At 39.4% G+C, this 14,671-nt stretch overlaps 3 protein-coding genes across 3 annotated transcripts in view; 1 reads left to right on the forward strand and 2 right to left on the reverse strand.

Moving 5' to 3' along the window:
• Positions 1-814, forward strand: part of ddx21 (DEAD (Asp-Glu-Ala-Asp) box helicase 21) — a 13,200-nt gene extending 12,386 nt beyond the window's left edge. The window contains exon 17 of the mRNA XM_016251197.1: positions 769-814. Coding sequence (XP_016106683.1) covers positions 769-814 — 46 coding nt within the window. The remainder of the gene's footprint in view (positions 1-768) is intronic.
• On the reverse strand, positions 555-3,649 carry LOC107565919 (interferon regulatory factor 2-like). The gene is made up of 6 exons (XM_016251223.1): positions 3,557-3,649; positions 2,442-2,541; positions 1,447-1,626; positions 1,218-1,298; positions 1,046-1,129; positions 555-971 (listed from the first exon to the last, which is right to left on the reverse strand). Exons 1-6 carry the CDS (start codon positions 3,641-3,643, stop codon positions 826-828), a joined length of 678 nt encoding a protein of 225 aa, XP_016106709.1. The 5' UTR covers positions 3,644-3,649; the 3' UTR covers positions 555-825.
• Positions 3,650-5,988: 2,339 nt separating this feature from the next.
• On the reverse strand, positions 5,989-7,708 carry LOC107565901 (interferon regulatory factor 2-like). The gene is made up of 5 exons (XM_016251198.1): positions 7,691-7,708; positions 7,449-7,548; positions 6,452-6,631; positions 6,226-6,306; positions 5,989-6,137 (listed from the first exon to the last, which is right to left on the reverse strand). The coding sequence occupies exons 1-5, from the start codon at positions 7,706-7,708 to the stop codon at positions 5,989-5,991; spliced, it is 528 nt and encodes a 175-aa protein (XP_016106684.1).
• Between the last annotated feature and the right edge of the window lie 6,963 nt (positions 7,709-14,671).

A 14,671-nucleotide genomic window follows, 5' to 3' on the forward strand; every position in this document is an offset into this window, starting at 1 on the left:
GCGGCTCAGCCAATCAGAGTCAAGCACCGGAACGCTCCGCTTTATAATATTAGATGTTTTGAAGAATGCTGGTAACCGTTGTTGGTCCCCATTGACTTCCATAGCGTGAATAAATGACCATTTTCATTTTTGGGTGAACTATCCATTTAAAGTGTTTTTGGAGTGGTTGACCGATACAAATGCATTTTTTTTTTTTTCTTTTTTCAAGAACCCAAGTAAACGGACTGAGGTAACCCAAACGAGAGAAAAAATGCTATAGTAATTTATAATAAATACTATAGTGTTTTTGAACCATACTATAGTAAAGTACTTGAATTAATTTGTTGTGATAATTCTATAGTTGCTGTGGTAATATAACAACTATAGTAATATAAACAAATTACTCAATACTGTACCAATAAGTTTCCTACAACTATAAAGTATACTACAGTATTTATTACAGTTTCAGTTCACTATAGTTAATTCTACAGTATGCTGTAGCATTCTTTAACAAAGTGTTGTAAATACTATAGTATACAGTATAATACACTTCTCTATAGTATGGTATGGTTCAAAAACACTAGCATTTACTATAAATTACTATAGTATTAAGTGTCAGGGTAAGTTGCCTTTGCAACTATTTAATGAACAAAACCTGCTCCAGAGCTGTTCTAGTGTCCCGTGGAACCGCTCACGATCTGCTGAAAATATCTTGATAAACGGAGTAATCTGAGGCAGCGCAGCGTTATTGCTGAGACTTTGTGCATCACATGCGTGCGTGTTCAACAGACAGCTGCTCCTGCTGACAGCAAGGCCGCTCAAGATGCTTTATTAGGTTTTCCCGCTTCATGCAAGTGAGCCGTGTTTACTCGCTGGCGTCCTCGAGTCGACTCCTAACCTGTGTTTGGATGAGAACGGCATGTCCACCAGAGATCTTACCTTCAGCACCGCTTCGGTTTGCTCGTGCTCGTCGGTCTTGTTCAGCTGCAGTCCTGCGGAGGTCATTCGTTAGTCACTCTCAAACCTCCGCTAGTCTTAATTATCGTCCACAGACGAGTACAGTTACCCTGTGAGAAGGTGATGTCTGGTCTCTGCTCCTCGACACATTTGTCTTCCCTGCCTCGGTCATCGGAGAGCTTCCAGAAGGCCTCTGCATCCATACGGGAAAGATACGACATCTCCATTACAGTGGGGAAGCTAGTTCGTGTTTTCGGTTGTCACCTGTCATCGGTTCACACCTGTAAATCTCTCCAGCGGCGTGTTCCTTTGTGTTTGCGGAGGTGTCGCTGCTTCACTGTCGCTCTCCAAACACCTCGAAGCTAAAGAGAAACATCACAAACTCAAGACTTCTCATGCATTAACGAGAATAACCTCAATCACATTTAGGAACTCAATATACACGGATGCACTATGTGTGAACTCTAGAAGTATTCGATAATGTCCCAAAAGGTTTCTATGTGCAGATACCTTTGTGTCTCTTGACTGTTTTGCTGTGTGGAAGGAGAGTATAAACTCTGAACGCGTTGTGGCCTTTCTTGATGCTCTTGTCCTGGAGCTCGTGGACGTCCGTCAGGGAGTTGAGCGCACATCTGAAGTTTGCTTTCCACGTCTTGGGATCGGGTTTGTCTGCGCCGGGTTTGTATCGGCCTGAAATCCACGAGAGGAGAGGAGGCTACCGTACCAGTCTTCAGTTTGGTCAAATCACAAGTCATATAACTGCAGTATTAAACGAGCTGTTCTGGTGATTTCTAAAGGTTTGGGCAAAATCTCAGTGCTAGCAGTCACAGACATTGTAAAAATGTCTGCATTATATATTAAAATATCAAAACAAGCCACATCTATTTTAAATAAATATATTTCAAAATAAGACAAAACAGCTTCAACTCTCTCTGTTTGTCAAACTCTGGGGAATGTGTTGAAAGTTTTTGTGATTCTCGTCACCTCACGATCAAATCTTTTGGAAAAGCATCATCTAACTGCCAAGGGGTTTGATATTTTGTATCGAATGAAAAGACATTCAGACATTTTTAAGTGACTCAAAACGTGAAGCGAAACTTGACACTAATGTGCATTCACTTAATGAAAATACAGATTTGGACACTCAAAGATCTTGTTTCTTAGGGTAACCAATGCATGTGGTGCCATTTAATAACTACTGAACAACACGTATGTTAGTATATAGCATATTCATATATTTGTTAACTGTAATCATACAAAGTCTTCACAATGTTTACATATTTGTTTATACGGCATTGTGATCATTTCCTGACAAATGGTTGTTACAAGTGAACAAATGGAAAACTTTGCGATGAAATTTTTCAGAGATATCGGAGAAATAACTGTCTGAAACATTCGATATGAAACGTGTCCTGTCTGCGTCACTTGTCATTCTGATCATTTCTTAACCCCAGATGATATCTTTTATTTTCCTGTGCTGTAATCCGAGAAGTCAGTCTCTGTACCCGTGTGGATCGCCCAGTTTCGAAACAGAGTCGCGTCCTTCTCGATATTCCAGCCGTGCCGGGCTGCATGCTTCCAGGGAATCTGTAAAACTCTGGCAGACTAGAGTTTGATGCAGTGAAAAGAAAATGCAGATATGTGACCCTCTCAGTGAAATCCAGGCTAAAGTCTCTAAATCTAATTATGAGATAACAAGCATCAAAGTTTGATTTCAGCCATTAATTTCACTACGATTTCAATCTACGATTTCAATCTTTGTCATGGTCTTACTCAAGACAGTATTAAAGATATCAATGTTACATTTTCACAGAATGTTCTTTACCTTATGAAGGATGATTTTATATAGAAAACTAAATCACCAAAAAATGACTTTAGCTGGGTTTTCACAGACAGGGTCGGAACACAAAAGCAGTGTTAAGTCGCTGGGGTATATTTGTAGCAATAGCCAACAATACATTGTATGGGTCAAAATTAGTAATATGCATTGCTAAGAACTTCATTTGAACAACTTTAAAGATGATTTTCTCAATATTTAGATTTTTTTGCACCCTCAGATTCCAGATTTTCAAACATTGTCCGATCCTAACAAACCATACATCAATGGAAAGATTATTTCTTCAGCTTTCAGATGATGTATAAATCTCAATTTCACAAAATCGACTCTTATGACTGGTTTTGTGCTTCAGGGTCACATGTATAGAGAGACTGACATAGATCTAGATATGTATAGCAGTTCAAAGTCAATTCAACATCTGTTTAACGCTTCACTGGGCAAGTCTGGAAAGTTAAAATGCTTAATGAGGCAGGTTCAAAGCACACAGCAGCAGTCTGAAGCCTGGTTTCTCCCAAGGTTTTTTCTCCATTCTGTCACCAATGGGAGTTTCGGTTCCTCTGGCTTGCTTTGTCGGGCACACTTCATTTCCAGCTATATCGTCGACTTGATTGCACAGAGACTATTTAAACTGAACTGAGCTGGATGACGAGTGTTTACTATTGTCCTTCTGCATTATTGACACACTATTTGATACTGTAAAGCTGCTCTGACATGATCTGTATTGTCAAAAGCGCTATATAAATAAAGGTGACTTGAAGCAGCTCTATTAAGCACAGATCTCACCTGGTCCAGCCACACGACTCCAGGGTGTCTGCCGGAATCGATCTGCTCCTCCAGCCACGGCCGCAGTCGCAGGCGTCCCTGATGCATCTCTGCTCAGTGTGCTTCTCACTGCAGACTCCTCCAGCAGTTTGTCTGACAGTCTTAAATCAGTGACACACACTCATTACAGGAGGAAGCATCACACCTCAGTCTGTCAGTCAAAGCTCCTCATACCTGCACCAACCGGTTTGGAGGGTTTCCTTATAACTGTCCCGCCCCATGCATCAAACACTCATTTGATTTATTCCACTGAAAAAGGGAAACAGATACATCGGTACAGTCACTAATATTAATGACAGAATAGCTGGAGAAGGTGTTTACTGAAGGGCCAAAGAAATAAACAAAAAGCAAGTATTTAGCTTTGTACGGCGGTACTTGGGGGTTTCTCCAGTGTCGTTGTAATTGTGGCAGAATGGCTTTAAGAGATACACTTCAGATTCTTATCAGGCAGTGGTGTGTTCTTAGTAACATTGTAGTGCTTCGCCTTGTTTCCTGAGAACTTCACTGGGCTGTTTGTGCACCTCAGCTATTTTCCGATGAAACAATCATTGGTCTCGCTCTTTTCACGGCCGAGGCGATGCAGATATTTTGTCCTAATTAAAAACTCCAGCAAACAAACACGGAATGATTGTCAAAACAGTTCTTTTCTCAACCGCTCCGTACAGACCATAGTTTGGTCGCTGATTAAACGTTAAAAACATTGTGAATCAGGCCCAATTGGTAATACAGGTTACCGGTTATATAGGTTATACAGGAGATACTAAAGTGTAAGCAAGCAGATTTAGGAGTCTTACATAACGCACACATTCATCAGATTTTGATCATTTTACATATACTGTATATTCATTTATTTATCAAATTATTTTATCCAAAGCAAATGTACACATTTACAGCACGCAGTGCCAAGATGCATGAAATATATACACTATATATGAAATTAGGATGTATTATATTGCATAAAAAGGAAAGACAATATGAAGTAACTAGTACAGTAGGACACTGATTGCTTACATTATATTTGACTGCAGACTGTAACAACTGAACAATCTCAGTCAAGTAATTAAACACTCTCACACACTGGTGTTCCCATCATTATGGGTTCATTCCATAGGCATAATGGTTTTTCTACTGTATAAACTGTATTTTCTATCCCCTCACACAAAGCCTACAAGCACTTTTAGATTCTCAAAATTGATTTATAAGCTTGTTTATCCAAACAAATGTCCCCACAAGGTCAAGATTTACTGGTATTACTATCCTTGTGGGACATTTGGTCCTCATAATGTAATTAATACCAGTTACACACATGCACACACACACACACACACAGAGACACAAATAGCAAAGCATTGTTTACATGTTTGGAACTTTTTTTTAAAAAATTTCAAAGCAGTTATTGAATATTTCAACCTTTGCCTCCATTGCTTCACTGAATGTTTGTTCTCAGTTCATCTTGCTTGGGATTTCATCGTTAAGCCGGTCACAGACAGCTTTTGTTCATTTGGACCGTCATCAGTAAATGTAAATGTGCTTTCACATGAGGCAAACACTGATCAAAACAGCTAACAGAACTTTTTTCAAGACCGTAACCAACAAGGAACTTAAAAATCACAGACAGTACATACACTCAAGATAACAAAAACTAAAAGACAGGTGAGAGCCACAGAATAAATGTGACAGTCATTCTAATTATTGATTGATTTTTATCTGTTCCCTTCCCAGAAAGTAGTATACTTCAAGTTTATTTTATTAAGTATACTTAAGTAAAGTTCAAGTATATTTTTAAGTATACTTTATGTAGTAAGTATACAAATATCAGTGTACTAGTAGTATACTTGTAAGTGTACTATTTCAATACTCCTTGGGACTAAATTGCCCACTTTCTAGTATATAAAAGTACACTAAGTATAACAGTAGTAAACTTTGAGTACAGAACTAGTTTACATCTATGTTTTTAGTTTGTACTGCAACTATACTAGAAGTGAACTTATAGGTACACTGATAGTTTACTAATTAAATACTTATTTTAGTACACTTTGAAGTATAGTCTCAGTAAACTACTAGTTTAGTAGTTTTATACCGCAAGTATACTCGTAAGTTTTCTTTAAGTGAACTTTACATCATACTTTAAGTATACTACTACATCTCTATTTAGGTATTAATTTGTATATATTTTGTTATGAATATCTGAAGATACAAAACATCAAAAGAAAGAACAGAGTATCTGCTTGTAAACAAACACATTTTATTCTAGCTTCATGCATTCTTTTCTTAAACACTTGAATTGTGGGTAAGTTTCATAAATAAAGAAATAAACAAGATTTTGAACAAAAAGCTGAAAAAAGAGTATGAATTGGATTCAGAATGATAATTCAGCTGCAGTCCTGCGGAGGTCATTCGTTAGTCACTCTCAAACCTCCGCTAGTCTTAATTATCGTCCACAGACGAGTACAGTTACCCTGTGAGAAGGTGATGTCTGGTCTCTGCTCCTCGACACATTTGTCTTCCCTGCCTCGGTCATCGGAGAGCTTCCAGAAGGCCTCTGCATCCATACGGGAAAGATACGACATCTCCATTACAGTGGGGAAGCTAGTTCGTGTTTTCGGTTGTCACCTGTCATCGGTTCACACCTGTAAATCTCTCCAGCGGCGTGTTCCTTTGTGTTTGCGGAGGTGTCGCTGCTTCACTGTCGCTCTCCAAACACCTCGAAGCTAAAGAGAAACATCACAAACTCAAGACTTCTCATGCATTAACGAGAATAACCTCAATCACATTTAGGAACTCAATATACACGGATGCACTATGTGTGAACTCTAGAAGTATTCGATAATGTCCCAGGTTTCTATGTGCAGATACCTTTGTGTCTCTTGACTGTTTTGCTGTGTGGAAGGAGAGTATAAACTCTGAACGCGTTGTGGCCTTTCTTGATGCTCTTGTCCTGGAGCTCGTGGACGTCCGTCAGGGAGTTGAGCGCACATCTGAAGTTTGCTTTCCACGTCTTGGGATCGGGTTTGTCTGCGCCGGGTTTGTATCGGCCTGAAATCCACGAGAGGAGAGGAGGCTACCGTACCAGTCTTCAGTTTGGTCAAATCACAAGTCATATAACTGCAGTATTAAACGAGCTGTTCTGGTGATTTCTAAAGGTTTGGGCAAAATCTCAGTGCTAGCAGTCACAGACATTGTAAAAATGTCTTTGCATTATATATTAAAATATCAAAACAAGCCACATCTATTTTAAATAAATATATTTCAAAATAAGACAAAACAGCTTCAACTCTCTCTGTTTGTCAAACTCTGGGGAATGTGTTGAAAGTTTTTGTGATTCTCGTCACCTCACGATCAAATCTTTTGGAAAAGCATCATCTAACTGCCAAGGGGTTTGATATTTTGTATCGAATGAAAATACATTCAGACATTTTTAAGTGACTCAAAACGTGAAGCGAAACTTGACACTAATGTGCATTCACTTAATGAAAATACAGATTTGGACACTCAAAGATCTTGTTTCTTAGGGTAACCAATGCATGTGGCGCCATTTAATAACTACTGAACAACACGTATGTTAGTATATAGCATATTCATATATTTGTTAACTGTAATCATACAAAGTCTTCACAATGTTTACATATTTGTTTATACGGCATTGTGATCATTTCCTGACAAATGGTTGTTACAAGTGAACAAATGGAAAACTTTGCGATGAAATTTTTCAGAGATATCGGAGAAATAACTGTCTGAAACATTCGATATGAAACGTGTCCTGTCTGCGTCACTTGTCATTCTGATCATTTCTTAACCCCAGATGATATCTTTTATTTTCCTGTGCTGTAATCCGAGAAGTCAGTCTCTGTACCCGTGTGGATCGCCCAGTTTCGAAACAGAGTCGCGTCCTTCTCGATATTCCAGCCGTGCCGGGCTGCATGCTTCCAGGGAATCTGGAAAACTCTGGCAGACTACAGTTTGATGCAGTGAAAAGAAAATGCAGATATGTGACCCTCTCAGTGAAATCCAGGCTAAAGTCTCTAAATCTAATTATGAGATAACAAGCATCAAAGTTTGATTTCAGCCATTAATTTCACTACGATTTCAATCTACGATTTCAATCTTTGTCATGGTCTTACTCAAGACAGTATTAAAGATATCAATGTTACATTTTCACAGAATGTTCTTTACCTTATGAAGGATGATTTTATATAGAAAACTAAATCACCAAAAAATGACTTTAGCTGGGTTTTCACAGACAGGGTCGGAACACAAAAGCAGTCTTGCGTGGCTGGGGTATATTTGTAGCAATAGCCAACAATACATTGTATGGGTCAAAATTAGTAATATGCATTGCTAAGAACTTCATCTGAACAACTTTAAAGATGATTTTCTCAATATTTAGATTTTTTTGCACCCTCAGATTCCAGATTTTCAAACATTGTCCTATCCTAACAAACCACACATCAATGGAAAGATTATTTATTCCGCTTTCAGATGATGTATAAATCTCAATTTCACAAAATCGACTCTTATGACTGGTTTTGTGCTTCAGGGTCACATGTATAGAGAGACTGACATAGATCTAGATATGTATAGCAGTTCAAAGTCAATTCAACATCTGTTTAACGCTTCACTGGGCAAGTCTGGAAAGTTAAAATGCTTAATGAGGCAGGTTCAAAGCACACAGCAGCAGTCTGAAGCCTGGTTTCTCCCAAGGTTTTTTCTCCATTCTGTCACCAATGGGAGTTTCGGTTCCTCTGGCTTGCTTTGTCGGGCACACTTCATTTCCAGCTATATCGTCGACTTGATTGCACAGAGACTATTTAAACTGAACTGAGCTGGATGACGAGTGTTTACTATTGTCCTTCTGCATTATTGACACACTATTTGATACTGTAAAGCTGCTCTGACATGATCTGTATTGTCAAAAGCGCTATATAAATAAAGGTGACTTGAAGCAGCTCTATTAAGCACAGATCTCACCTGGTCCAGCCATTTCCTATTTTTAGTTTAAAAGATGTATACTAATAGCACACTTGAATAAACTTCTTTGTAAGGGTTTTTATCTATTATTTTTTATTTATCCAGATTTATATGAACGACTGCTCAGTTAATTAATTGATTGTTTATTCAGATGATTATTGGATGGCATATATGGTTTACACATTGATTTAGTGGCAACCCAAAGCAGCACCAAAGATGAGTGAAATGATCAAGAACTGCAAGAGACCCAACAAAAAGAAAACTGAGTGTTGCTTGTTGCTCAAGTAAGTCAAAATTGTAAGTCAAAGTTGTTGTTTCTTTATGCATTTATTTTCTTATTTGCATTTAGCAGTGTTGTTCCTTGCCGTCCATGACCCAAATCAGAGCCGCAGCCCATTTCTGGGTCGTGACTCAGGAGACCTAGCACTGTTTTAGGTGCCTGGTTTCCTAGGGTTTAACCACAAAACCTTTACAGAAATGTTGAACCCCTTCATTATTTGCAATATGGTTTATTTTCCAAACAGATGTGTTCACATTCTACTATTGCCAGTGCTCTGCTGCTGTAGTCCACTCGCCGATCACCAGAGGCCCTCAGTGGACCTTTTGTTTTGTTTCTGAGTGTCTCTCTGCTAGTGGTGCTGTCTGTGTTTCGGTTCTCTATGTGTCAGTTGTATTGTAAGCCCTGCTGGTTTTACCAGCTGTCTCTTTGTTTTTGTAATATTTAACCTCGAGGACTTTCCTCATCCCATTCACCTCTCTCTTCACCTTGATTCCTGCCAGTCTATACTGTCCCTAGTCAAAAATAAATACACTGAATTGTATCTAAAATACATTCATGATAAGTATACTAAAAATAGATTGACATGTCTACACTAACTGAAACTACACTCTAAATGTAGTTATTTAATGCTTTAACCTAGCACAAACTTAGTGCACTACAAATTAATTTGTAAAATACCATACTTTTTACAAATGCATTTGGGGAAGGGTGAAATATATATATTCATCCTTAAGAAAGTACACTGGCTAGGTTCATAATCCATCTACAACATGTTTAAAAAAAGCTCTGAGCACAAAATACATAAATATGAGCTATACACACACCCATATAAACCAACTGGATGAAACCTCTGAAAGAGGAGGCTCACTTCATAACCCCAGTGATCACTCAGCACAACAACTCGGTAAGGGAGGAATGAAGCAACTCATCCTATGATCCTGATGAGTATTTCATGTGTGTCTGTGGGGATCATTAAAGCTGCTGTATGAGTCCTCACCTAAGACTATCACATTCTGTGTATTGATATTTGTTTGTTCCTTCGCCCCTTAAAAGTATCTCAATAAGTATTGTAAAAATGTGATTTTAACATCGGCCTAAATACAGTGTGTTGAGTGAAGGGGGCTTGATAAGTCAGTTTCTCCTCACCTAACTTTCACAAGCTGTGAAATTCACCAACAATCAGTTGTTAATAAAATGTCAAATAACGTCAGAGACGTTACAAATGTACAAATGTATTCAAATAATTTCAAATCATGCGTAACATTTAAATGCGCAGCATATAGCCTACCACTTGAGACCGTCAAACCGCCAAATCATTTCATTGTGTTTTACATTAGAAACACTCGTGCAGTGCATTGAGAGTTGAAGCGCAGAGACAATGGGCAGAGATGTTACGGATGGTTTTACTCCATCTGCATTGAGCGTGCACGGTTATCATACCATAAACATTTGCATATCTACGGTTTTAAAAAAAATGAATGAAAAAAAAATCTGCATATGCAACCAGTGTTGGGGAAAGTTACTTTTAAAAGTAATGCATTACAATATTGCGTTACTCCATAAAAAAGTAACTAATTACAGTACTTAGTTACTTTTTATGGAAAGTAGTGCATTACGTTACTTTTGCGTTACTTTTTAAATCTGGACAGGGCTTGCTTGTTTGGCGAATATAAAAGCCTTTTCATAACAAAAGTGAAATGAATGCGCCTCAGGCTGAAGGGAAAGTACAGTAGAATGCAGAAGAAGACATTTCAACACCATCTTAAAGACATCTAATAGACCTCTATTTGACATCTAAAAGGAAATGTCCTATAGACATATAGCAAATGAGCAAACACTCTAAAAAAATACGTCTTGTAGATGTAATGCAGACGTCAAATAGACATCTCCGAGATGTGCGTGTGCTATCAGGGTATTCATATTTATTTTAGAACTACAGTAACATCTGATTTGTCTCAGCATGGGGACAGGAGAGCTGTCAGTCAATAAATTGGGGGGAAAAAAGTAACTTGCGTTACTTATTTGAAAAAGTAACTCAGATATTCTCTTGTAAATTAAAAAGTACGGGTCCGCTACAACCCGTTAAAATAAAAGATCGATTTAACTTGAAATTATGGCAGAAATATATTAGCATTGTACAATGTTCTTCAAAGTTATAATAGCAACAATAATAATATTCTTTATAATAAAGTAATTTATTTAAACATTGTTTTCGAGGAATATCATGTTTGTCCTTGTTTTAACTTTGCCAAAAATAAAAGGAGTTGTACATTTTCATTTGATATCATTTTAAAACATTAATTAAAATGTTAAAGTGTGATATAGATATACATAAGGTGTACAGCTTTATTCTTTATTGTTTTTTAAAATGTATTTACTTTTTCAGAAGGGAGACTTCAATACTTTCATTAAAATGGTTTCAAGTTTGTTGTAATAAAGGATTTGTTCACTCAAATAACCTGTTCTTGTTCTTTTAAGAGTCATTGTTACTAGGGATGTTCATTTCGGTTATTTTTCATAACCGACGCTCGTTAACCGATTATTAACTGTTAACCAACAAGATTATTTTAAATTAGAATTAAAGTAGACAATGTGTTTATCTAATGTCAGCCAAGTATCTAAGAAAACGTCTCAAGTTACTTATGTAACCATGGTTCCCTGAGTAGGGAACGAGACACTGCGTCCTCTAGGGGTCGCTATGGGGAACGCCTCGTCATGACCCGTGTCTGAAGCATACATTGAAAAAACACCAACTCGTTGGCCGGCGACAGCCATGACGTCACTACCGGTGCGACTATAGTATAAATAGGCGCCGGGAGCTACACATCATTCACTTCTTCGTCTGAAGCTTGCGTCCGCAGCATGGCAAGAAACCTAGAGTACGCAGTGTCTCGTTCCCTACTCAGGGAACCATGGTTACATAAGTAACCTGAGCCGTTCCCTTTCATGGGAACTTCGAACTGCGTCCTCTAGGGGTCGCTATGGGGAACGGTATACCCACGCCACCATGCTGAGGGGAATGCAAGCCAGAACCATGGCGAGCACTAAGTACCAACTCTACCATATTGCTATGGGAGTTGCCCCTGGGACGTTTAGACGGCTGTCAGTGACGTTATTCCCTACGGCCAAAGGCCTAGGCTACATACCCCAAACTACTTACCTGTTAGGGCCAGACTCCTGGGCCCGGGGTAGAGCTCAAGGCTTGGAATCAGAAACAGATTCCTTTAAGGGAATACGACCAAGAGCCTAGAATCATACTAGTCTTGGCCTGTCACACAGGGGCTACCGCACGTTTCTCTTTGTATGTGCTGAAGGAACTGTCTCAACAGACCCCTAGTAGCAACACCCTGTTAAGTAGCTATCCAGAGGATACATAGGAGGAGTGGTGCCCAAGGCGGAACCGGGGTTTTAAACCACTCAAAAGAGCATGAAATCTTTACCATACAGGATTTTAGAAAAGTGAGCAAAGCATAACGTGCAATACTTACCACTTATGTGGATTTTAGAAAAGTGGGCAAAGCATAACGTGCGCACTTACCAGCTATGTGGATTTTAGAAAAGTGGGCAAAGCATAACGTGCACAACACTTAAATACGGTTTTGGGGGTTGAAGAAAAACGGCCTCTTCTATTCCTTCTCAATCTTTATATGAAAAACAGGAAGAAAGGAAGGCTCACCTGAGCTGGAGGGTTTATGGCCAGAAAAATAACGTTCATCGAGATACTTTGCGATGTCACTTCTTCACCCGCTTCACGGCAAGTAAAGCCTCGCTGTGGCGCTATCCATAATTTCCAAAAGCTCATCATACGCAGGGCAGGAGGATTGGGAAGGCTCAGCCTCAGCTTCTTTGCCCTCCTCAGCTATTTCCTGCTTTTGCTGGGCTGATCCCAGCAGAGCAATGGCCCCTGAATCAGACAATGTAAATGAAATAACATCATCCTCCAGCAGCTCACTCTCGTGCACAGCCGACGATCACGAAAGGGAAACCCCCCTTCAAACTCATCGGCCGGATCCACCTGCGATCCCCACGAGCTCATTCCCTTCCGTGCCTCAGCAGCGGCGGGTCCTGGATCGCGTGAAGCAGATGGCTGCCCCTCTTTCCTCGAAAAGAGAGACATACGAGAGCGGAGCTGTTTTTTTTTTGTTGTTGAAAAAACCGCTCACAGTGCACGCCGATTGCCCCCTCGGAGACATCGCGTGTGCATTTGCTAGTGCTCGCCATAATGAGATAAATAGAGATCGCTCTTACCACAGAAATGCACGCTTCAAACAAAACAGTCAATGAAGACGAAGAAGAGAATGATGTGTAGCTCCCGGCGCCTATTTATACTATAGTCGCACCGGTAGTGACGTCATGGCTGTCGCCGGCCAACGAGTTGGTGTTTTTTCAATGTATGCTTCAGACACGGGTCACGACGAGGCGTTCCCCATAGCGACCCCTAGAGGACGCAGTTCGAAGTTCCCATGAAAGGGAACAGCAGGGTTCTGTACTCGATGGAGACTGAAAACAGATTTCCCAGGTTGATGTTATTGACCTCAGATTTGTCAGATAAGTCAAAAACTATCACCTCCGTCTTGGATTCTTTCGAAGATAGAAAATGCTAACCAAACTTCATCCAGACACGTTAATATAGATTGTATCGATTTCCACTGTCACCTCAGTTATCTTTCTCGAGTTAACCAGATCTAGGTAGAGTTGTTTGCTCTATTGCTGCAAGAACATGTGCAGGGCTGGACTTGAGGACAAAAGAAGATGGAGGAAGAACCGTGACCAGGTTGGTCCCATATTGGCCTTGTCATCCACCTGCCAGCTTTAACTTACCTCACATGGCATTTCATATTTTGCTTTTGGAAAATTGACTTTAACCGTGGGTCACTGAAAATGACAAGATGCTGATTAGTTGATGGTGTCATGGATGGGGCAGTCAGCATTTTCACCAGACCCTTTGGGATGCTTCTCAGTAGACAACCAACATGATCATTTGTATGATGAGGTGGAGAGTGAGAATGAGAGGCTGGCACAGCTGAACAACATGTCCAATATGTCCATAATGGGCTTTAAAACTGGCTTGTTTTCAGAGTTTCTCAGAGCGGCCTGAGCTTCTGCTGCCACAGCTGGCTTCCACTATAGTCCGACTCTCAGCTGTCTCTCTGTCTTCTGATTGTGTTCTTAGATGTCCTGTTGGGTATTGTGTTGTCAGGTTTGTCATTTGTTTTGCACATCCCGGCCAGTGTATGTTCTGTAGACCTTTTCCAGACTGCCTTCTGAATACCTGGAGCTGAGGAAGATGTTTAGTAATAAGGAGCAGTAGCTGATCTGTGATTGATCTGCATCCAGCGGCTAGTTATTCCAAAGTCTTCTCCCTGTCAATCCCGAGCATTTAGCCATAAAACAAAGTATAAGTACTGCAAGTAAATTACTTGGTATCCCTGTGATGGGTTTACAACAAATTTATCAGACTAGATGTCTTGGTAAAGCTATGACAATTATATCTGATGATAGGCACCCACTGTATAATGAGTTTGAGCTCTTGCCTTCGGGTAGAAGATTCAGGATACCGGTGTTTCTTAAAAATAGAGGGAAAAAATCTTTTATAACACAGGCAGTGAAGTGCTTAAATGAAAGATAGGAAAGATTTTTTTTTTTTATTAATTTTTTGTAATGAGCAGGTCTCATTCAGTAATTAGCACTTCTTGATTAATTGATGTTAAATTGTATTGTTTCTATTGTGAAATTTATGTTGTATTGTCGTTTGTGAGAACCGCATATTGAAACAAGACACTGAAACAAAATTTCCCCAAGGGGATAAATAAAGTTACTACTACTAC

This window comes from Sinocyclocheilus grahami, unplaced genomic scaffold (assembly GCF_001515645.1).
Source record: "Sinocyclocheilus grahami isolate Dianchi unplaced genomic scaffold, SAMN03320097.WGS_v1.1 scaffold1034.1, whole genome shotgun sequence".
Taxonomy (NCBI): Eukaryota; Metazoa; Chordata; class Actinopteri; order Cypriniformes; family Cyprinidae; genus Sinocyclocheilus; species Sinocyclocheilus grahami.

Excerpts from the sequence above, each read along its gene's own strand:
- LOC107565919 (XM_016251223.1), bottom strand. The coding sequence starts at position 3,643 with ATGCATCAGGGACGCCTGCGACTGCGGCCGTGGCTGGAGGAGCAGATC. Across the intron at positions 1,130-1,217 it reads GCCGCTGGAGAGATTTACAG|AGGCCTTCTGGAAGCTCTCC; the intron begins GTGTGAACCGAT and ends GTATGGATGCAG. Across the intron at positions 972-1,045 it reads AGACATCACCTTCTCACAGG|GACTGCAGCTGAACAAGACC; the intron begins GTAACTGTACTC and ends TGACCTCCGCAG.
- LOC107565901 (XM_016251198.1), bottom strand. Across the intron at positions 6,632-7,448 it reads AAACTGGGCGATCCACACGG|GCCGATACAAACCCGGCGCA; the intron begins GTACAGAGACTG and ends CGTGGATTTCAG. Across the intron at positions 6,307-6,451 it reads AACAGTCAAGAGACACAAAG|CTTCGAGGTGTTTGGAGAGC; the intron begins GTATCTGCACAT and ends GTTTCTCTTTAG.